Raw genomic sequence first — 22,867 nt, 5'->3', positions numbered from 1 at the left:
GACATGAATATGTATTTGGGTTTGACATCCATACAAGCATTATACTCTGATTTTAACCTCCCAGATAGTATGAAATACACATTGGAAACAATAGCATAAATATAGGCAAATTCTGCTGGGGAGGGGGGGGGGCAATTAAGAGATTTGGGATCTTTTCCCACGCATTACCATGGCACTTCAATTGTTTAGGTTGAGTTCGATTGACTTCTTTACCGCATGTATGTGGTTAGACAGAATGTCTGTACGTCAGACATCTTATGACAGCACAGAGGGTCAGACGGCACTAAGTCAGAAGTCAAGTCCAACAAATCTGTGCTCCATGTTCAGCTTGTCAGCAATTCTGCAGTTGCTGCCTGGGTCTGTAGAACATATACATGGAGCATTTGCTCTGCAGAGACACACTTCCTGTTTAGTTCCTTTTTATCAGGATGGGCCCTGATGTTGGTGCCAGATAAGGTCACATTATTTAAGTGCGTGTGTGTGTGTGCCTCACGAGCATCATGTGGTCTTTAATCCATATGCGCGTACACACACACACACACACCAGTCAGTTGTTAATCCAATCATACACAACTGATCTGTGCCCTTTGGCAGGAAGCTCCCTATCAAGGGTTCCTAACCCAGAGCTTCATTAAGATTAAATGAGCAGATAAATAGTGTGCACACTAGGCAATGAGACGGCAGGGGTTCTGCCCTAACCGGAAGAGGGGGTGCTGGGAATCAGGGTAGAGGGAAAGAGGAAGATTGGGATGACAGATGGCTGTTACTGTAAGAATGAAGAAAGAGCGGGGGGGGGGGGGGCAGATGAAAGGTAGAAATACAGAGTGGGTGATACAAAAAGGTAGAGAGAAAAATAAAAGCACATTCTTTGTCCTAACTCTAGCCAATGTGTTTCTTCCTACTATTACCACTGCTAGTGCATGTGGGAAGGACCTCCGATGTTTAAAGCATTGTTTTTACCCTGCTTGTTCTTTGTTCTGTGATGTTTCTCAATGTTTGTTATGTGGTGAAAAGCAGGGGTGCCAGCAGACAGATGGCTCCTTGGCCTGGGGTCTGGCTGAGTTCTGTCTGGTCTGGCTGAGACCTGTTGCGGTCTCTCCGGGGGGCATTATATTGTCCTCAAACACAGATTCTATGCTCCATGTTTCTCACAACACTCGCAGCTGAACTGATCTCCCCCCTCATTATAGATGTTTTGGAGAAAAGCGTGGAGGGGGAGGCCAGTGCCCTCACTAAAGCCAAGACCCTCTACAGATCCTGCACCAATGACAGTGAGTCTGCTGGTCTGTTTTGTTGGGGTCAATAACATTTAAGTTCAGACATTTCAGTCAAACCTACCTTTTTAAACTGTGAGTTAACCTTGGTCACTTCCTGTTTTTCTTTTCTCCCACCTCTGAAGGTCAGATTGAGAAAAGGGGCGGAGCTCCTTTACTAGACATGCTCCCTAATGTATTTGAGTGGCCAATAGCAACAGACAACTGGGAGAGAGACTATGGTAAACTACACTGCTCTTCTAGCACTGTTTCCTACACCCATTTCTGTTTACCTATCCACAATCCAATCCAATTCAATCCTCCTCTGTCCTCTCCTCCTTTCTCCTCTCCTACTTAGGTGAAAGATGGAAGTTGGAGGATGCCATTGCCATACTAAATGAAAAATACGGAACTCATGTCTTGGTTAACTTTTTTATCGGCACTGATGACAAAGACTCCAATTCACACATCATTCATGTAGGTGGCCGTCACATGCACAGAGACACACCTATACCTCCGTCACATGCACAGAGACACACCTATACCCCCGTCACATGCACAGAGACACACCTATACCCCCGTCACATGCACAGAGACACACCTATACCCCCGTCACATGCACAGAGACACACCTATACCCCCGTCACATGCACAGAGACACACCTATACCCCCGTCACATGCAGAGACACACCTATACCCCCGTCACATGCACAGAGACACACCTATACCCCCGTCACATGCACAGAGACACACCTATACCCCCGTCACATGCACAGAGACACACCTATACCCCCGTCACATGCACAGAGACACACCTATACCCCCGTCACATGCACAGAGACACACCTATACCTCCGTCACATGCAGAGACACACCTATACCTCCGTCACATGCAGAGACACACCTATACCTCCGTCACATGCAGAGACACACCTATACCCCCGTCACATGCAGAGACACACCTATACCCCCGTCACATGCAGAGACACACCGATACCCCCGTCACATGCACAGAGACACACCGATACCCCCGTCACATGCAGAGACACACCGATACCCCCGTCACATGCACAGAGACACACCGATACCCCCGTCACATGCACAGAGACACACCGATACCCCCGTCACATGCACAGAGACACACCGATACCCCCGTCACATGCACAGAGACACACCGATACCCCCGTCACATGCACAGAGACACACCTATACCCCCGTCACATGCACAGAGAGACACACCTGTACCCCCGTCACATGCACAGAGAGACACACCTGTACCCCCGTCACATGCACAGAGAGACACACCTGTACCCCCGTCACATGCACAGAGAGACACACCTGTACCCCCGTCACATGCACAGAGAGACACACCTGTACCCCCGTCACATGCACAGAGAGACACACCTGTACCCCCGTCACATGCACAGAGAGACACACCTGTACCCCCGTCACATGCACAGAAAGAGACACACCTGTACCCCCGTCACATGCACCCTTTAACCCTCTCTGGTAGGGATTTAGTGTACCTATTTGCTCAATAAACTACTGTAAATCTTTTGTATACCTTAAATCTAACAGTGTGAAGTATTCACACACTAAACTCTCTGGACCTCCTACATTAGCAGTACATGCTCTCATTGGTCACACAACCTCTACGTTTTTACAGAATGGCACACACATCCGCCTGCATTTATTTACCAGTCATTGTTATTTTGATTTGTTTAACTAGGCAAGTTGATTAAGAACAAATTCTTATTTTACAATGACGGCCTACACCGGCCAAACTCCAACCAGGACGACGCTGGGCCAATTGTGCGCCGCCCTGTTATATGTCTACGAATGAGCCACTGCACTCCTTAAAGTATCCTGTTCAGTTTAACAGTCATACCAACTATTAACGATGCAGTTTCTGACCTAATGAATAATATGGATAGGCTTTATGGTCCAGGTGTTTAGTGTTTAGTGAGTGTATTGGCTTTCTCCTGCTGTTGAATGATTGGCTGCTTGCGTCCTGATTTTATCATTCTTTTTTCTCTCTCTTGCCAGTTTGACCAGCAAACCAGCCTTGGCCTCTTATCCAGAGATCACTATAGCTGTACTGGGTCCTATGCAGAGGTAGGCATGTACCTGCTAAGCACATACACACATTATTTCTCTGTCTGGAGCTGTGGAGGAAATGAGTTCTCTGTACGGGTATGTCTGGGTTTCCCGTTGTTCTGATCACTGGTCCATCCACCCAGAACACACAACGACCCACATCAGCATAGATTCCAAGCCCTCAGCATCAATTTAGGATAAGATCAACATCCTCTCCAGGTAATTATTGCTGACGCTGGGTCCAAACCTCCAGTATGGGTTAATGAACTTCAGGACTTGTTATGAAGAAGTCTAAAGCCGTGAGGTTTTCAACCTGAATATATTACTGTAGTTTAATGATTAAACTAATCATCAGCATAGACATGCTCTAATGGTTTCTGAACCTCCTCTGCTAGTGTGTTTACACAGACCTCCAGATAAACCTGTTTGCCTGAGGAGGTCTCTGTTCTGGAGAAACGGTCAACCCCAGTATTATCCCCCTAAACACTGGTCAAATTCTTTTGGCCCACGGATCTCCCACGTTTCAACACATCTTACTGTTACTCATGTCAATATGACTAGCTGGAGTTTGAGTGGATGTGTGTATGTTAGTTTGGGGGTATATTGTGTGTGTGATGAGACATATTTGGTCGCAGGCCAACCCAAACCACATGTTTGAAGTAGACATTCTCTCGAATGGTTTCACTGTACTAAGTACCGCCGCTGATTGATATTGTGTACTTGCCCGGGCTTGGTGAGATTAGGTGTGTTTGGTGCTTTTGATATTCATTTTGGATGAGAGCGAGTCTCCTTATATGGAGTTCTCTTCCTGTCTCTTAATACCAAACGGAAGATCATTGAGCCTCATTTATATTTACAGTAATGTGAATACAGTATCTCTCTTTATCGTTACAGTAATGTGAATACAGTATCTCTCTTTATATTTACAGTAATGTGAATACAGTATCTCTCTTTATATTTACAGTAATGTGAATACAGTATCTCTCTTTATAGTTACAGTAATGTGAATACAGTATCTCTCTTTATCGTTACAGTAATGTGAATACAGTATCTCTTTATATTTACAGTAATGTGAATACAGTATCTCTCATTATAGTTACAGTAATGTGAATACAGTATCTCTCATTCCTCCTTAGCTACCCAACTACTTCTGACCGCTCTTCTTTTCCGTTGATACTACAATACGTGTGTTTCTGTGTGTGTCCTCCCAGCCATGTAGAGCATACAAGCAGTTCATGATAGACGTGGCCAAGCTGATCCGCACCGACCGCAGCCTGGTGGTCAACGAGACCCAGATCAGAGAGGAGGTCACCAGGGTCATTGAGCTGGAGAAGGACATCGCCAATGTAAGTTCAACACCACTTCTCTAGGAACACCTGCTTTACTTATGATCTGCTGTTTCTTAACAAATGACTGGGAAGATGAGAGATAATAGTGATCCTCTAGATCAGGGAGTGGGCAACTCCAGTCCTCGAGGGCCTGATTTGGTGTCACACTATTTCTATCCCTAGCAAACACAGCTGATTTACGTTATATATTATATATCCTACCGTTCAAAAGTTTGGGGTCACTTAGACATTTCCTTGTTTTTGAAAGAAAAGCAATTTTTTTTTGTCCATTTAAAATAACATCAAATTGATCAGAAATACAGTGTAGACATTGTTAATGTTGTAAATGACTATTGTAGCTGGAAACGGCTGATTAAAAAATATAAATAAAAAAGGAATATCTACATAGGCGTACAGAGGCACATTATCAGCAACCATCACTCCTGTCTTCCAATGGCACGATGTATTAGCTAATCCAAGTTTATAATTTTAAAATGCTAATTGATCATTAGGAAAACCATTTTGCAATTATGTTAGCACAGCTGAGAACTGTTGATTTTAAAGAACACTTGTTTGGTTACTACATTTTTCCATATGTGTTATTTCATAGTTTTGATGTCTTCACTATTATTATTACTTGCCAAAACTATAGTTTGTTAACAAGAAATTTGTGGAGTGGTTGAAAAATGAGTTAATGACTCCAACCTAAGTGTACGTAAACTTCCGACTTCAACTGTATGTATGTATACCACTGGTCAAAAGTTTTAGAACACCTACTCATTCAATGGTTTTTCTTTATTTTTACTATTAGGTGTTCTAAAACTTTTGACCAGTGGTATACATACATACAGTTGAAGTCGGAAGTTTACATACACTTAGGTTGGAGTCATTAACTCATTTTTCAACCACTCCACAAATTTCTTGTTAACAAACTATAGTTTTGGCAAGTCGGTTAGGACATCTACTTTGTGCATGACACAAGTAATTTTTCCAACAATTGTTTACAGACAGATTATTTCACTTATAATTCACTGTATCACAATTCTCCCACCCCTAAATGGAGTAAGCTAATGGACAACACCGAGGCTTCTTCTTCCAGCTTTACATACTATATACATTTTATGGACAGTCTATTTTACAATAGTTCTATTTTCTTTGTTTTTACTCCTGTCCTTCCTCAACCTACCACCTTACTCCTGTCCTTCCTCAACCTACCACCTTACTCCTGTCCTTCCTCAACCTACCACCTTACTCCTGTCCCATCTATTTCTGACATCCGGTTTTTCTATTTGCCATATCTTTCAAACTGTGCTCTTTCACAAAAGTTCTTAACCCATATATGTTTTACGGCTCTGGTTCTTACCAGTTGGTGTGGTAACCAGGTGGTGCTGGTTCTTACCAGTTGGTGTGGTAACCAGGTGGTGCTGGTTCTTACCAGTTGGTGTGGTAACCAGGTGGTGCTGGTTCTTACCAGTTGGTGTGGTAACCAGGTGGTGCCTGGCTTGCTTCCCAACCAGTTGGGTGTGGTAACCAGGTGGTGCTGGTTCTTCATTCCATTCTGTTCACCAGGTTGTCAGCAACCCAAGCCCTGAGCCCATGCGCTCTTTCTAAACAGATCAACAGGTCCCATTGCTCAGTGCTACACTGCTGCCTTTTACAATAGAACCAGAATGTTCTGGTACTGACATTTACAGTGTAGGGACTCCTTGGCCTCAAGGCTGTTTGTTGCTGTTGGAGGTGTCTGGACCTACACTGCTGAGAGTGTTTGACAGACAGGCATTTATGATGTGTCTAACAGTGCCTGTTTTTGATAAACATACAGTTAATGGTGTTGGGTACTGAATCCCCCCTCCCCCCGCAGGCCACTGATACTCCAGAGGACCGTAACAACCCAGTTCTCCTCTACAACAACATGGAGCTGGGTGTTCTCAATGCTAACTTCAGCCTGGAGGTCGACACACAAGTAAGAGACTGTGTGTGGGTGTGCGCGTGCTATGCTTTAGTTTTCTGTTCTGTTAACTATGTCTGATGATAAACCCCTCTTCTCAGGTGTTTAACTGGAGTGACTTCACCAGGAAGATCATGGGGACGGTCGGCATCACTGTGCTTGACACAGAGCGTGTCATCAACTACGCACCTAACTACTACAGACGACTCAACCCCGTCCTAGCCAAGTACACTAAGAGGTGAGCACATTGACTCAACCTTGTCCTAGCCAATTACACTGAGGTGAGAACGTTGAAAAAGACACAGAATTATAAAGTGATGATAAGCATCAGTTAATCAAACATTCTAATCTAGTGCATTGTAGATAGTTGCTGGTGTAGTACCTCCATGTTGTTGTTTCCAGAGACCTGCAGAATTACATGGTGTGGCGTTTTGTCATGAACATGGTGGTGGGTCTGAGCAGGCAGTACAGGGACACCAGGAAAGCCTTCCGCAAGGTACAGACACGTTATCTCCTCCTTTTACTTTCCCTCCCTCCTTTCGCTCTACACCATCTTCTCTTCCTACATCTCACCATCTCTCTGGTGTGTGTGATGTCATCAGTGTGAGCCATGCTGCGTTGTCCCCTGCAGGCGCTGTACGGTACCACGTCGGAGGCAGCGGTGTGGCGGCAGTGTGCCATCTACGTCAACAACAATATGGACAACGCAGTAGGAAGACTGTACGTAGAGGAGGCCTTCTCTGGGGAGAGCAAAGAACTGGTGAGGTTAACGAGGGGGTGGGGGGGAGAGTGTTTGTGTGTACCCAAGCCTTGTATGTATGTTTACTTACGATACAGCAGCAGTGGGGTTGTGAATTGTGTGTGTGGATATTACTCATCTGTTATTGTGCTGAGCCTCTCACACTGGCCACTGTAACACCTGGAGCCACTGTAACACCTGGAGCCACTGTAACACCTGGAGCCACTGCCCACTGTAACACCTGGAGCCACTGTAACACCTGGAGCCACTGTAACACCTGGAGCCACTGCCCACTGTAACACCTGGAGCCACTGTAACACCTGGAGCCACTGTAACACCTGGAGCCACTGCCCACTGTAACACCTGGGGCCACTGTAACACCTGGAGCCACTGCCCACTGTAACACCTGGGGCCACTGTAACACCTGGAGCCACTGTAACACCTGGAGCCACTGTAACACCTGGAGCCACTGTAACACCTGGGGCCACTGTAACACCTGGAGCCACTGCCCACTGTAACACCTGGGGCCACTGTAACACCTGGAGCCACTGTAACACCTGGGGCCACTGTAACACCTGGAGCCACTGTAACACCTGGAGCCACTGCCCACTGTAACACCTGGGGCCACTGCCCACTGTAACACCTGGGGCCACTGCAACACCTGGAGCCACTGTAACACCTGGAGCCACTGTAACACCTGGAGCCACTGTAACACCTGGAGCCACTGTAACACCTGGAGCCACTGGCCACATGTGACATGTCACAGGAGTGTGTGTGTGTGTGTATTTTAAATACCACCTGTGTGTGTGTAGAGGTATCTGATTGCATTGCTGCCCTTTTTAGATGTGCCACACTGCATATTTCCCCTCTTGTGTGTCTTAACTGTCCTGTATGTCCAAAAAATGTGCAGCATGCACTGTGTGTGTTAGCATGCATAAGCCTGTTCAGGTGACCTGTTGGCTGACACAATAGGGTCTCATACCATTGAGTTTACTCTTACACAAATCATAATCCAAACACGCATATTAGCAATCAAATGTTCAGTCAGCCCCCTCATACATACCCAGCTATTTTAAACTCACGATGACAACCATAACATTTCAACGCTCACTCTAAAGCATTTCTTTCCTTACCATTCTGAAAGGAGACATCTATCACGTTCTATTTCAGAGGAACCTGGTCTGAGATCCACTAGTGAAATGATCAGTACATGCTGATATGTCTAAAATGTGTGTGTTAGATGGAAGAGATGATCTCTGTGATCCGGGAGGTGTTCATCAGTAACTTAGACCACCTAAGATGGATGGATGTAGAGACCAAGAAGGCTGCTGAGGAGAAGGTGAGACTCTGTTTGTAAGCTTGTGTAGTCTAAAATGAATCTATGATCGTATGCTATCCATTAGTTTTTTGTATGCTGTTCTTTATGTCATTTTTAATATTTGAGAATTAACCAATGATATTAGGCCACTCTTGGCCATGATTACAGACACCTGTGTGTCTTTTGACACTATATAAACGAGTCATCCCGCAGTGTTTGTGATTATACCCTGATGAAGACAGCTTGGCTGTCGAAACGTTGGTAATAACATTTTAGCATCTGAGCTCCTAGAGTGTGCGGCTCTCCTTTATTTTTAAGAAGGTGAGACTCACCTGCCATTTATTTCTACCTGTTGACCTCAGGCTGATCCTTTTTACCTGTCTGTCTCTCTCTACCTGTTCTACCTGTCTGTCTCTTCTACTCGGTCATTATCAACCTCAAACTCTCCAATCCTCTATAGGCACAAGCTATCCGAGAGCGGATTGGCTACTCCAACAACATCAAGAATGACACCTACCTGAATAACGAGTATAAAAATGTGAGTGTTGAAAGATCATGATAATGCATTTCATCAGTGGATTTGGTCCAGTGAACACAGGGTTCAAACTCTCATATTTGCCATTGACACCAATGCAATGTGTTTGTGTGTTGGTGTTAGTTGAGCTACAGCGCAGAGGAGTACTTTGAGAATATCCTTCAGAACCTGGAGTACGTACAGAAGAAACGTCTGAGGAAGCTACGGGTCAAAGTCAACAAAGAAGAGTAAGATCCTCCCTTTCCAAAACCCATTGTCAGCTCTGGCTAAAATAGCAGCCACAGCGCTAAGATGAGAGTAGTTATTAACTTCTGTTTGCTAATTCATGGAAGAGTTCATAATTAATGTGAAACATCTTCCCGTCTCATCACCAGATGGGTAACGGGAGCAGCCATTGTCAATGCTTTCTACTCTTCAAGCAAAAACCAAATAGGTAACAGAGTCCTGTCTACTATCACCTCTACTGTCATCTCCCATCACCTCTACTGTCATCTCCCATCACCTCTACTGTCATCTCCCATCACCTCTACTGTCATCTCCCATCACCTCTACTGTCATCTCACTACAGTCACCTGTACTGTCCCATCACCTCTACTGTCTCCTCCCATCATCTCACTACAGTCACCTGTACTGTCCCATCACCTCTACTGTCATCTACTGTCATCTCCCTACAGTCACCTCTACTGTCATCTACTGTCATCTCACTACAGTCACCTCTACTGTCTCCTCCCATCACCTCTACTGTCTCCTCCCATCACCTCTACTGTCATCTCCCTAGTCACCTCTACTGTCATCTCCCTACAGTCACCTCTACTGTCACATCAACTGTCCCATCACCTCTACTGTCTCCTCACATCATTTCTGATATGTGAGCTCCTTTCTCTCGCTCTCCTCCTATGCTCTCAGTGTTTCCAGCAGGCATCCTACAGCCTCCGTTCTTCGGTAAAGGCCAGACCAAGTCTCTGAATTTTGGCGGTATCGGCATGGTGATCGGACATGAGATCACTCACGGGTTCGATGACAACGGTAAGAGACTGTGCACATAGGATTAGCTTCATTAGAATTGACAGTCCAATTTGAAAGTGTTGTTTTATGACATGTGGACTAGCTGGTCAGCTGTCCTTAACAGAGTTTGTTTGTCTGGTTGCCAGGTCGTAACTATGATAAAGATGGTGACCTGAAGGATTGGTGGACGCCAACCTCCACCCAGAACTTTGTGAATCTGTCCAAGTGCATGGTGGACCAGTATGGAAGCTTCTCCTGGGACCTGGCCAACGGACTGAATGCATGTTTACCTCTCCTCTCCTTTTTCTCTGCATCTTTTCTCTTTTCTCCTCTCTTTCCCAGGAAATGTGCACTGGGTTCACATCAAATTGTATTTGTCACATGCGCCGAATACAACAGGTGTAGACCTTACCATGAAATGCTTACTTACAAGCCCTTAACCAACAATGCAGTTCATGAAATAGAGTTAAGAAATGTTTTAACTTTAGTTTATTTAGTAAAAATGAACAGAATAAAATAACAATAACGAGGCTATATACAGAGTCAATGTGCGGGGGTACAGGTTAGTCTAGTCACTTTACCCCTACCTAATTACCTAGAGGTAATAAACAGCGAGTAGCAGCAGTGTAAAAACAAAGGGGTGGGGGGTGGCGGGTGGCGTGTGTGTCAATGTACACAGTCTGGGAGGTCATTTGACCCCCCCACCCCCATTTGTTTTTACACTGCTGCTACTCGCTGTTTGTTATCTATGCATAGTCACTTCACCCCTACCTAAACATACAAATTACCTCAACTAACCTGTACCCCCGCACACTGACTCAGTACCGGTACCCCCTGTATATTGCCTCGTTATTGTATTATTTTTTACTTGAGTTTATTTGGTAAATATTTTCTTAACTCTTCTTGAACTGCACTGTTGGTTAAGGGCTTGTAAGTAAGCATTTCACTTGTTTTATTTGGCGCATGTGACAAAGTTTGATTTGATACCCTCCCAAAAAAATGCATGTCTTTGGGGTATGAGTTTTGGGCGTCTACTTTTGTCCCGCTTCCCTAAAATGGGAAGACTATGTACAAAAAGTGCTGTAATTTCTTAACGGTTCACCCAATATGGATGAAAAATAGTCTCAAATTAAAGCTGACAGTCATTGTATCATTTAAAATCCAAAGTGCTGGAGTATAGAGCCAAAACAACAAATGTTTCAGACTGTATTGATCTGTGTTTTTTTCTTTTCTGTAAGCAGCTCAATGGGAATAACACTCTGGGAGAGAACATTGCAGACAACGGTGGGATTCGCCAGTCGTACCAGGTAGGCATGGACAGACAAAGATTTTACAGAAGCAAAAAAAACAGGCAGTGCACACAATCTGTGGAAAAAATCTATGAGTCTGAATACTTTCTTTAGGCACCGTAGATGGGTACTTCAATAGCCTTTAATACTTTACATGGACAAGTACTTTATTGGACTTTAATACTTTAAGATAGTTTATTATATTTTAAGATAGATAGGCACTGTCAACAGTTTTTATTCAACACTATTATAAAACATAAAACGTGCTTCTCTCTACTTCTACTGCAGCTGCAATGAATGAGTAACCACGTGTATCGATAGCCCTGCGTTTAATTATTATTATTATTAGCGGCTCGTTGTGTCTATTTTAATATCAAGGAATATTTCACTTTCGCTGGTCATAGGAACAACATGAATTTGTGCATGAAGCCGATGCGTTTTGACTTGAGTTTCGCCATCAGGTGTAAGACGGTGCCCCCTCTCTCTGGACAGTCTCACCGTAGGAAAGGAAGGAGAGAGCAGTGGCCATGAGAGGCAGACCCTCTGCTGCTCTCTCCCTCCGCTGAGACTAATGTGTTCAAAGAAAACGAGATCCGACTGGGGGAAAAAATTCAATGGTCAACCCTCCTCGGAAACGTGGGTATCTTTCTAGAGCTCCGATTTTCCGACCAGAAAATCACCGACGTCATGATTTGACCTTGAAAGCATTATGACCATGCTTTTGAACAGACACCGGGAGACAAATCCACCTTTCAGCAGGACAATACCGGTGTACTGTATACCGGTATTTAGAAATACCCACAGGATGCTTTTTCAATACCATCAAAACTGTTTTGAATCTTTTCAATACATTTTTATATTTGTAGCTACTTTTTAAGGAAATACGTGCAGTCAACGTGTGCAATATGTTAGCATATACAGCAGATTGCGTTAATTTCACCTGCTTCTCACCTGTCCCATTATTTTACGTGATGAATCTTGCAGTAGTTCCCCAGAACATTTATAAATAGCACAATAGGAGAAAGTTGGAGCCGGTGGTTCCAGCTGTGTATTGACAGCGGTCACATTTATAAATAGGAGAAAGTTGGAGCCGGTGGTTCCAGCTGTGTATTGACAGCGGTCACATTTATATTTCAATTCATGTTTGTTTATTTTTTTGCTTCAAGAATGATCAGGGATGTGCAACTATAGTTTTCCTTCACAGAAAATACATTATTGCAACACATTCGGCAGAAAATGGCTTAATTTTTATCAGATGACAACAGAAGTGCAACGCTATTTGTATGGCGGCAACACAAGTAAATGAGCTTACAATGAAAAGGCGCGGTCTTTTTTGCAAAAGCTCCTGAGTGGCGCAACGAGTGGCGCAGTGGTCTAAGGCACTGCATCTCAGTGCAAGAGGCATCACTACAGTCCCTGGTTAGATTCCAGGCTGTATCACATCCGGCCGTGATTGGGAGTCCCATAGAGCGGTGCACAATTGGCCCAATGTCATCCGGGTTTGGCCATGGTAGGCAGTCATTGTAATTAAGAATTTGTTCTTAACTGACTTGCCTAGTTAAATAAAGGTAAAAAAAATTGTTTTTAATTAAGCGACGCATGGCCATCATATTTCTAATGTTTATTATAGAAAGAATGGAGCCAGCTACATTTCCTAATGTTTTGCTTCATGGTAATCTTGCATTTTACCAGAGAAAGGTAGGCTTGCTACAGCGAGAAAAGTAGCTACACATCAGTCAGAGCGCTGGCTGCTGATAGAATTCCCGTTTGTGAATTCTCATCGAAGTGGAAGAAGTGCAACTGAAGAACTAAATGTGTCTGATGCTGAGCAGAAATTACAATAAGTTTTTTTTTTTATCTGCGTTTACAAAATGGAGCAGAATATTTCTTATGCATTCAATTGTTTTCTCCTGCGTGAAAAACGCACAATTCTGCATTAATGTGACCCCTAAGTTTAACTTGCTAGTTATCTAGTGGATGAATTAATAAGGTGACGGGACATCATATAGTGTTAGCTGTCTGCCGTGTTTGAGAAGGCAAAGTCCTTTGGATGAGTTCTGTACAGCTGCCACTGCTATCTTTTGATTTCTCCTGTCTGTTCTCGGCTGGCCTGCTCCCCCCCCCCCCCCCCCCCCCTCCTCTTCTTTGAGCAGAGCAGGCAGACCCGTTGACCTAGTGCCTCCAGACTCCACATAGACACAGTGTGTACACATGCTGCTCCAGAGCCAGTACTCTTCTTCCTTCAGAAAAGAAAAACATTTATAAGTGAATGTCTACCGTTCACATTCACTTATAAATGTCCTAACTCACCAAAAATGACATTCGGTAGCTCCTACCCATACATGTATAACTTTATGAGCTGGATTGCCTGTCTTTGCAATTTGTTTGTCTTTGTTTGCACTTGTTAGCATATTTAACTATTACTTGTGCTGATTTTATCAGGATGTATGCAGGGTTTTTTACGTCCCCTTGTGGACTACGCCGGCAATACCGTAAATCCCAGGATAAGAGCAAGACAGTATGACAATATGAACATCTTCATAGCACCCAACCCTACCTAAAACACAAGGCCAAATATACACTGGAGTTGCTAACCAAGATGACATTAAAAGTTCCTGAGTTAGTTTTGACTTAAATCGGATTAAATCTGTGGCAAGACTTGAAAATGCCTGTCTAGCAATGATCAACGACCAACTTGAGCGCTTGAAGAATAATGTACAATCTAGGTGTTCAAAGCTTTGAGTTTTACCCAGAAATACTCACAGCTGTAATCGCTGCCAAAGATGATTCTAACATGAATTGACTCGGGTTTGAATCATTATTTAATCAAGATATATTAGTTTTTTATTTTTCATTTTTTTTGTTAGAATTGGTCTTCCACTTTGACTTCACAGGGTATTTCGTGTAGATCGTTGATAAAAAATGACAACTATTTTAATCCCACTTTGCAACACAACAAACTTTGGAAAAAGTTGAGGAGTGTGAATACTTTCTGAAGGCAATGTATTTATTGTAAAGTATTAAAGGCTAATAAGGTACCTTTGTATCTTTCCTAAAGGCAAAGTGGTGTTGTTGATTTCAGGCCTATTGTACCCATTAATACTGCATGTGCGGAAGCTCAGAGAGGATGAGTGTAAAATGAGTCTAACTCTGTTATGTACTCAGATGGATGTGGGGTTGTAATGATTTCAGGCCAGTGGGGATGGGATGATTTCAGGCCAGTGGGGATGGGATGATTTCAGGCCAGTGGGGATGGGATGATTTCAGGCCAGTGGGGATGGGATGATTTCAGGCCAGTGGGGATGGGATGATTTCAGGCCAGTGGGGATGGGATGATTTCAGGCCAGTGGGGATGGAATGATTTCAGGCCAGTGGGGTTGGAATGATTTCAGGCCAGAGAGGATGTAAGTGGTGTTGTTATGATTTCAGGCCAGTGGGGATGGGATGATTTCAGGCCAGTGGGGATGGGATGATTTCAGGCCAGTGGGGATGGGATGATTTCTGGCCAGAGAGGATGTAAGTGGTGTTGTAATGATTTCAGGCCTACCTGAACTATGTGGAGAAGAATGGGAATGAGCCTCTCCTGCCTGGAATAAACCTCAACCATCAACAACTCTTCTTTCTCAACTTCGCTCAGGTCAGACTGGATGGATGGTTAAGGGGATGGATGGTTAAGGGGATGGATGGATGGATGGTTAAGGGGATGGATGGATGGTTAAGGGGATGGATGGATGGTTAAGGGGATGGATGGTTAAGGGGATGGATGGTTAAGGGGATGGATGGTTAAGGGGATGGATGGTTAAGGGGATGGATGGTTAAAGGGATGGATGGTTAAGGGGATGGATGGATGGATGGTTAAGGGGATGGATGGTTAAGGGGATGGATGGTTAAGGGGATGGATGGTTAAGGGGATGGATGGTTAAGGGGATGGATGGTTAAGGGGATGGATGGATGGATGGTTAAGGGGATGGATGGATGGATGGTTAAGGGGATGGATGGATGGATGGTTAAGGGGATGGATGGATGGATGGTTAAGGGGATGGATGGATGGATGGTTAAGGAGATGGATGGATGGATGGTTAAGGGGATGGATGGTTAAGGGGATGGATGGTTAAGGGGATGGATGGTTAAGGGGATGGATGGTTAAGGGGATGGATGGTTAAGGGGATGGATGGTTAAGGGGATGGATGGTTAAGGGGATGGATGGTTGGTTGGTTAAGGGGATGGATGGATGGTTGGTTAAGGGGATGGATGGATGGATGGTTAAGGGGATGGATGGATGGATGGATGGTTAAGAGGATGGATGGATGGTTAAGGGGATGGATGGATGGTTAAGGGGATGGATGGATGGTTAAGGGGATGGATGGATGGATGGTTAAGGGGATGGATGGATGGTTAAGGGGATGGATGGTTGGATGGTTAAGGGGATGGATGGTTAAGGGGAATAATGGATGTCACTCCCTATCATACTACTGTCTCTTCCTCCAGGTGTGGTGTGGAACACATCGACCACAACAAGCTGTCAACTCCATCAAAGTAGAAGTACACAGTCCAGGGAAGTTCAGGTACGATCTCTCACGCCATAATTTCATTCCTCTCCTGTATCACTCAATGCCACTTCCTCTTCCACTAACCCCATCTCTCTCCATATTAACTCTTTGTGGCCCTCAGTGTCTCTTGTTTACCTTATTTAATTTGAATGAGTGTGATTTAGACCTGGGACACCAGGTGTGGGGATTGCCTTGTCATTCTGGCCAGTGATGACCATTTCCTGTTTCCTGTTCAGGGTCCTGGGGTCTCTCCAGAACTTCCCAGAGTTTGCCAAGGCCTTCAACTGTCCCAAGAACAGCTACATGGTGCCTGACAATATCTGCCGAGTCTGGTGATACTGTAGTCTTGACACTAGCCTGCCCTGAGGCTGGTAGGGGGTGAGAAGTGGGCTTGTGTCCTCTTCCCCTTCCTAACCACCTCACCTTTCCCACTGACTGTTAGAGCACTAGTCTGGAACAGGGGTATGTTCTAGTCCCAGTCCTGCAGGGTGGACCAGGACTGCTACACTGACTACAGAACAAACAGATTCAATGGACTACAGAGTGCTGTTCATAGCCAGCTCCCAGACTCTTCACCAGATCAGCCAGGTCAATGCTTTCCACGGGATACAGTCACGTCAATTCACAATCTTATTTTTATTTTTTTTTGTGTTTGAAAATGTACTTTTCAATTCTACTTTTTTTTCCCCCTGCTGCATTTCAATCATGATTAATTATTTTATTTGTATACAAAATGTGAGACTAATTTGAGCATCTTGAACAACAGACAAATATCCACTTATTCTAAACTGTAGCTCTGTTTGTCCAAAATTCTATTTGTTTTACACTGAGGTGGGCCTCAATATAAACCAAAATGTACACTATATCAATACATTCTAGATCAATATACGTTGACAGTAATCAATAGTCACACTAGGGGGATTCTATTCTATTGTATATTTAAGAAAATCACATTTTTATTTTACTGAATATACACCAATGAGTATAATAAGCATTTCATAAATGTTTTTCTGTATATGTTAAATGTTTCTAAATGGATGCCAACTATTTATGTCTACAAGCATTGCACCAAAAATGTAAGTTGTTGCCTTGGAATCAGTTGGGTGACTTAGCTGGTCAGGAATTGACATGCATCAAACATATTTTTATTTTACAGCAAGAATGTGACCACGATTCAAACTGCTCTGTCCAGCAGAGGAGGCTGGTGGGAGGAGCTATAGAAGGACGGTCTCATTGTAATGGCATCAATGGAATGGTACCAAACACGTGGAAACAACACGTTTCACTCCGTTTCCATTTTATTCCATTCCAACCATTACAACTAGCCCGTCCTCTTATAGCTCCTCCCACCAGCCTCCTCTGGTGTTCAGTATGTGTGTGTTTTTGTATTTTGGATGTGTGATTTTATCCGGATGTAACCACTACATTTTTCAAAAAACTGATGAAGCCTTGCATGAACCATGGTGCTACTGCTGTTTGTGTGTGTGTGTGTGTGTGTGTGTGTGTGGGGGGGCTGAGGAAGTCAGGTTTGTAGCTGGACCCCCCCCCCCCCCCCCCCCCACACACACACACACACACACTGTTTACGCCAAAGAGTATTATTTTTTTTCACACACAGACACGGCAAACAAAACATGTCCGTGTTGATTTTCATCATTCGCACGGTGTCTTTAAGGTACAGATTTACTAAGTGTTACGTTTTTGTCTCTTTATTCCTTTCTGGGAGAATATTTGCGCCTGTTAAGGTGTTTGGTAAATCCTGGTTTGAAACACACTCTCCTTTTAGATTTTCTATGTAAGGGGAAATGAGGTTCAGTCCACAATGTGTCATGGGACTCAAAACATACCATTTCTCAACAATGCCACCCGTTTATGTTTCCATGTCCAGTCACGCAGCTTTCTGTGTGTATGTTCTCCCTCCTACACACACACACACAACCATCTCACCTGTAGAACGACAGACGGATATACCTCAGTTGCCTGTATTTACATACTTTGTAATAAAAAAAAATCACGATGACAATAATGAGCACTTTTTTGGGGGGGGGGGTTATAATAAATCCTTAGAGAATGTGGTATGTTTATGACTTATTCTTTGTGTGGGTAGAGTACATGAAAGGGAGGGTGTGTCACTGTGCCTCCAGGGTCTATCTGAGATGAAAACCAGTGGATGGACGTGTGCAGCCAGGCAACAGAGTTTTCCTTGGCTTTTTCCTAATCGCTGAGACAACCCAGCTCTGAGATCCAACCCAGCTCTGTGAGATCCAACCCAGCTCTGTGAGATCCAACCCAGATCTGTGAGATCCAACCCAGCTCTGTGAGATCCAACCCAGCTCTGTGAGATCCAACCCAGCTCTGTGAGATCCAACGCTGCTCTGTGAGATCCAACCCAGCTCTGTGAGATCCAACCCAGCTCTGTGAGATCCAACGCTGCTCTTTTCTATACTGTCATTGTGCTACTACCTCATGTGTTTGGTTGAGGAGGTCCTATATGATTTAAAGCAGAGCTACTTCTTCCTTCCCTGGGGGGGGGCTGGCTCTCATCCACCTCTTCTGATTGGTTTTGAGCTGGCAAACCAGGTGTGTGTTTACAGAGACCTTAGCCAATCAATGACATTAGTTCAGAAACAAAAAATGTCAGGAAGGGACAAACAGAATACAGCATGACTGACTGTCAAGAACTGACCTCAGTCATTCCTCAACTGAACACACAAACTGTTAAACCATCCCGTTTTGCCAAACAGTCACAATAAGAGCGATGTGTTGTACCATTTGACCTAAGTCATTGGTTTTGGCTTTATTGTAACAAGTTGATCATTTAAGTCCTAGGGAGAGTAATGACTCCAGGACGGTGTCCCTCCACAACTCAAGTTGTTCCACATTGACACTAGGTGAGTGTTTTTCAGGGTGTTTTGGCTGCGTTGAGGGACCTGGGTCATGTCCCCTGCTCAGACATTGCATGCATCAACTGACAGATTGATGTAACTTTCTCATGTGGTTAGCTGCAGTTACAATACCTATCCAGGCGTTGTGTGATCTGGCATGTGTCAGCAACGCCTGGGCAGAGGAACGCGCCCTCCCCTGAGCCTGGTTGGTGGAGAGAGTATCTGCGGTATCTTAATGGCCGCCCCGGGGACATGTTAAATATACCCCACACTGTCCTGCACCTGATTAGAAGCACATTTGTTGGCACTCAGGAGACAGCCTGCAGAGAGAGATACTGACACATGAGAGGGAGAGAGAGAGAGGCTTACTGAGAGGAGAGGGGGGGAGAGAGATAGATGAAAAGAGGTAGATAAAGGGAGAAATGCAAAGAGAAAAATATAGTAGGGTAAAGAGAGAGAGGGAGAGACGGAGGGACCGAGGTCGAGACATGTAGAGATATGCTGAAGTTCACTGATTGCTGACCTGGGTGTGACCTGGGTGTGAAGGAAGGCTGGAGGTTCATATTTCATTCTCTCTCTGCTGGCTGTCAACACTGTGCCAATAAATGCCTTGTTATGCCTGCCATCTCCATGTCTCTTTCTGTCTCTCTCACTCTTTATTTCTGTCTCTCTCTCTCTTTATTTCTGTTTCTCTCTTTTGTGTATATATATATATATATATATATATATGTGTGTGTGTGTAGCTCTCTCTTTCTCTCTCACTCACTGCTTGGCAGCTTGCTGTAGGTTAACACCACCCACTACCCTATGGTAGCAGAAGCAGCAACAGTGTTTCCACACCATTCCCACTCACACCTTCAGTGCTATTAGTGGCTACGCTACCTAGCGTCACAGCTAGCATTACAACACCTCAGCATGTTCCCGGCAACCTGCCTGCCATTTGGCTTGCTGGGTCACTGTGACCAAGTCAGAGTAGTTTGGTGGGGGCTGGTAGACATAGTCCCAGTCCCTTTTCATGTTTGCAACTCAGAGTGTTGAGAGTTTGACAATTTCAAGTCACCAAGACCTGTACTACTTGATAATAATAGTCCCATTCAGTGGTAGCATTCAGTGGTAGCATTCAGTGGTAGCATTCAGTGGTAGCATTCAGTGGTAGCATTCAAGGGACTTTACACTGGACTGAACAGAGGAAGAAGAGGGAGTGAGAGAGGTGTAGATAGTCAGATCTGGACAGATTGTCACAGTGTCTGTTTGACATTTACTGCACTGTGGTCAGCCATGTAGTCAGCACTGTGGGCAGCCATGTAGTCAGCCATGTAGTCAGCCATGTGGTCAGCCCAGTGATTAGCCATGTCGTCAGCCATGTCGTCAGCCATGTCGTCAGCCCTGTGGTCAGCCCTGTGGTCAGCCCTGTGGTCAGCCCTGTGGTCAGCCATGTGGTCAGCCATGTAGTCAGCCATGTAGTCAGCCATGTAGTCAGCCATGTAGTCAGCCATGTAGTCAGCCATGTAGTCAGCCATGTAGTCAGCCATGTAGTCAGCCATGTAGTCAGCCATGTAGTCAGCCATGTAGTGTACCATGTAGTCAGCCCTGTAGTGAACCCTGTAGTCAGCCCTGTAGTGAACCCTGTAGTGAACCCTGTAGTCAGCCCTGTAGTGAACCATGTAGTGAACCATGTAGTCAGCTCTGTGGTCAGCCCTGTAGTGAACCATGTACTCAGCCCTGTGGTCAGCCCTGTAGTGAACCATGTAGTCAGCCCTGTAGTGAACCATGTAGTCAGCCCTGTAGTGAACCATGTAGTCAGCCCTGTGGTGAACCATGTGGTCAGCCCTGTGGTGAACCATGTGGTCAGCCCTGTGGTGAACCATGTGGTCAGCCCTGTGGTGAACCATGTGGTCAGCCCTGTGGTGAACCATGTGGTCAGCCCTGTGGTCAGCCCTGTAGTGAACCATGTAGTCAGCCCTGTGGTCAGCCCTGTAGTGAACCATGTACTCAGCCCTGTGGTCAGCCCTGTAGTGAACCATGTAGTCAGCCCTGTAGTGAACCATGTAGTCAGCCCTGTAGTGAACCATGTAGTCAGCCCTGTAGTGAACCATGTAGTCAGCCCTGTGGTGAACCATGTAGTCAGCTCTGTGGTCAGCAGTGTCAGACAGATGATAATAAACCAGCTGGGATGATGGTTGAGAATGAAATAGATGACCTCAACATCCAGTCCAGTGTGATGTCCAGTTTAGGGGATGAGAGGAGGACAGGTGGTCAAGCAGCAGGGTCAACCATGACGGTTGGTAACTTTCCAGTCACTGATACAATGTCCATATCTCCCCTGCCTCCTCCTTCCCCCAAATTCTGCCAAAGGGCAGAGTTGGGAGGTGACCTACCTCATGTTTCTATGCCGCCTTGCCCATACCCTCCCTCTGCTCTTCATCATTCCAGCCGATGTGTGTTCCTCACCAGTGGTGGTTGTTTTGGTGTGTTTCCCCTGTAGCCTCTGGATGGCCCTCATAGTGGGTGCTGTGGTCTGTGTGTTGGTGTTTGCTCACAGAATGTTTGGAATGCCCTGGCAGACGTCATGTGACAGCTCCTGGCGTTTTAGACATCACACTGGGATGTGAGAGGGAACCGACGCAGGCACACACACACTGTTACACACACACACACACTGGTACACACACACACACACACTGGTACACACACACACACACTGGTACACACACACACACACTGGTACACACACACTGGTACACACACTGGTACACACACACACACACACACACACACACACACACACACACACACATACTTGTACACACACACACACACACACATACTTGTACACACACACACACACACACATACTTGTACACACACACACACACACATACTTGTACACACACACACACACACACACACACACACACACACACTGGCAAAGGCACACACATACTGGTACACACACACACACACACACACACACACACACATACTGCTGGCCCAGGCACACACTGACTGTACTTACTGCGTGGGAGGTGGTGCACATTTACTGTTGGGTGTGAAGTTCCTGTTAACTTCAGCAGGAATGTTTACACTTTAGAGTAGAGCCCACAGTGAAGTGTACTCTTATTTTAGAGTACCAATTTGCTTGGAAAGAGACACTTTACTCTACACTTGTTGTGGAGAACCCACTTATGTTGAAGTGTGCATACCTACTTTGAAGTGCACTAAGTATTATGTAATAATCACCTAACGTAACCTTGGTCTAAATTAAGGTCTCACAGCAGGACACTGGGCCTCACTCTCATACTGACCTACATCTAGACTACACATCTCGACTGCAGTCTGTCTTTCAGCCAGGGATGCTGTCTTCACAGGAAGTGGGGGGAAATGTTCTCTCATTTATAGCGGACCGATAGGGTTCAAATGACTAATGAGAGAAAGGTGCCGTTTGCAGCACAGACAGACAGGCTGTAGGAACAGATGTCAGAAGAGAGAGAGAGAGACAGTGGAGAGGGCCATGATCTCAACCATTACTGTGAAGTAAACACTGTGATCACACTGACAGACAGACAGCACTTTGGAATTAGACGAGGAGGGATCGTAGCCAGGAGGAGCCTGTTATGATAATGTCCAGCATTGATCAAAGTAAGAAATGTGGACAATCTCTCTGCACATTTGTGTCATTCATCATGTAACAATGTCATGTTTCTTACTGTAGACACAGATCATGGACAATGTATGTGACTGAAAACGGACATCTGTGGCCAATGTGGCTGGGTGCTGTGTCGTTGACGCTATGGTAACCATGACAACAGACAGTAGAATCCTGTGGGTCACAGACACTCTACATGGTGACATATCCCCCAGGAATTATTACAAACCCCATGTTAAATGACTGACATGGACTCAATCCAAGACACATTGT

The 22,867-nt window shown here is 44.9% G+C and overlaps 1 protein-coding gene across 3 annotated transcripts in view; it reads left to right on the top strand.

Annotated features, from left to right (window-relative positions):
* The window catches only part of LOC139548369 (neprilysin-like), a 47,741-nt gene extending 30,497 nt beyond the window's left edge, over window positions 1-17,244 (top strand). For all 3 annotated transcript variants that reach the window (XM_071358006.1, XM_071358004.1, XM_071358005.1), the window contains 19 exons: window positions 1,191-1,271; window positions 1,400-1,495; window positions 1,612-1,730; window positions 3,301-3,369; window positions 4,563-4,697; window positions 6,541-6,642; window positions 6,729-6,865; window positions 7,030-7,123; window positions 7,259-7,387; window positions 8,607-8,705; window positions 9,145-9,222; window positions 9,343-9,446; window positions 9,594-9,652; window positions 10,126-10,245; window positions 10,371-10,504; window positions 11,466-11,531; window positions 15,055-15,150; window positions 16,002-16,078; window positions 16,300-17,244. In XM_071358006.1, the coding sequence (XP_071214107.1) occupies window positions 1,191-1,271; window positions 1,400-1,495; window positions 1,612-1,730; window positions 3,301-3,369; window positions 4,563-4,697; window positions 6,541-6,642; window positions 6,729-6,865; window positions 7,030-7,123; window positions 7,259-7,387; window positions 8,607-8,705; window positions 9,145-9,222; window positions 9,343-9,446; window positions 9,594-9,652; window positions 10,126-10,245; window positions 10,371-10,504; window positions 11,466-11,531; window positions 15,055-15,150; window positions 16,002-16,078; window positions 16,300-16,399 (1,895 nt within the window). In that variant the 3' untranslated portion in view covers window positions 16,400-17,244. The remainder of the gene's footprint in view (window positions 1-1,190; window positions 1,272-1,399; window positions 1,496-1,611; window positions 1,731-3,300; window positions 3,370-4,562; window positions 4,698-6,540; window positions 6,643-6,728; window positions 6,866-7,029; window positions 7,124-7,258; window positions 7,388-8,606; window positions 8,706-9,144; window positions 9,223-9,342; window positions 9,447-9,593; window positions 9,653-10,125; window positions 10,246-10,370; window positions 10,505-11,465; window positions 11,532-15,054; window positions 15,151-16,001; window positions 16,079-16,299) is intronic.
* The last annotated feature ends 5,623 nt before the right edge of the window (window positions 17,245-22,867 follow it).

This window comes from Salvelinus alpinus, chromosome 21 (genome assembly GCF_045679555.1).
Source record: "Salvelinus alpinus chromosome 21, SLU_Salpinus.1, whole genome shotgun sequence".
Taxonomy (NCBI): Eukaryota; Metazoa; Chordata; class Actinopteri; order Salmoniformes; family Salmonidae; genus Salvelinus; species Salvelinus alpinus.
Note: the sequence above shows the minus strand (reverse complement) of the source record. Positions and strands in the feature narration are given on the sequence as shown.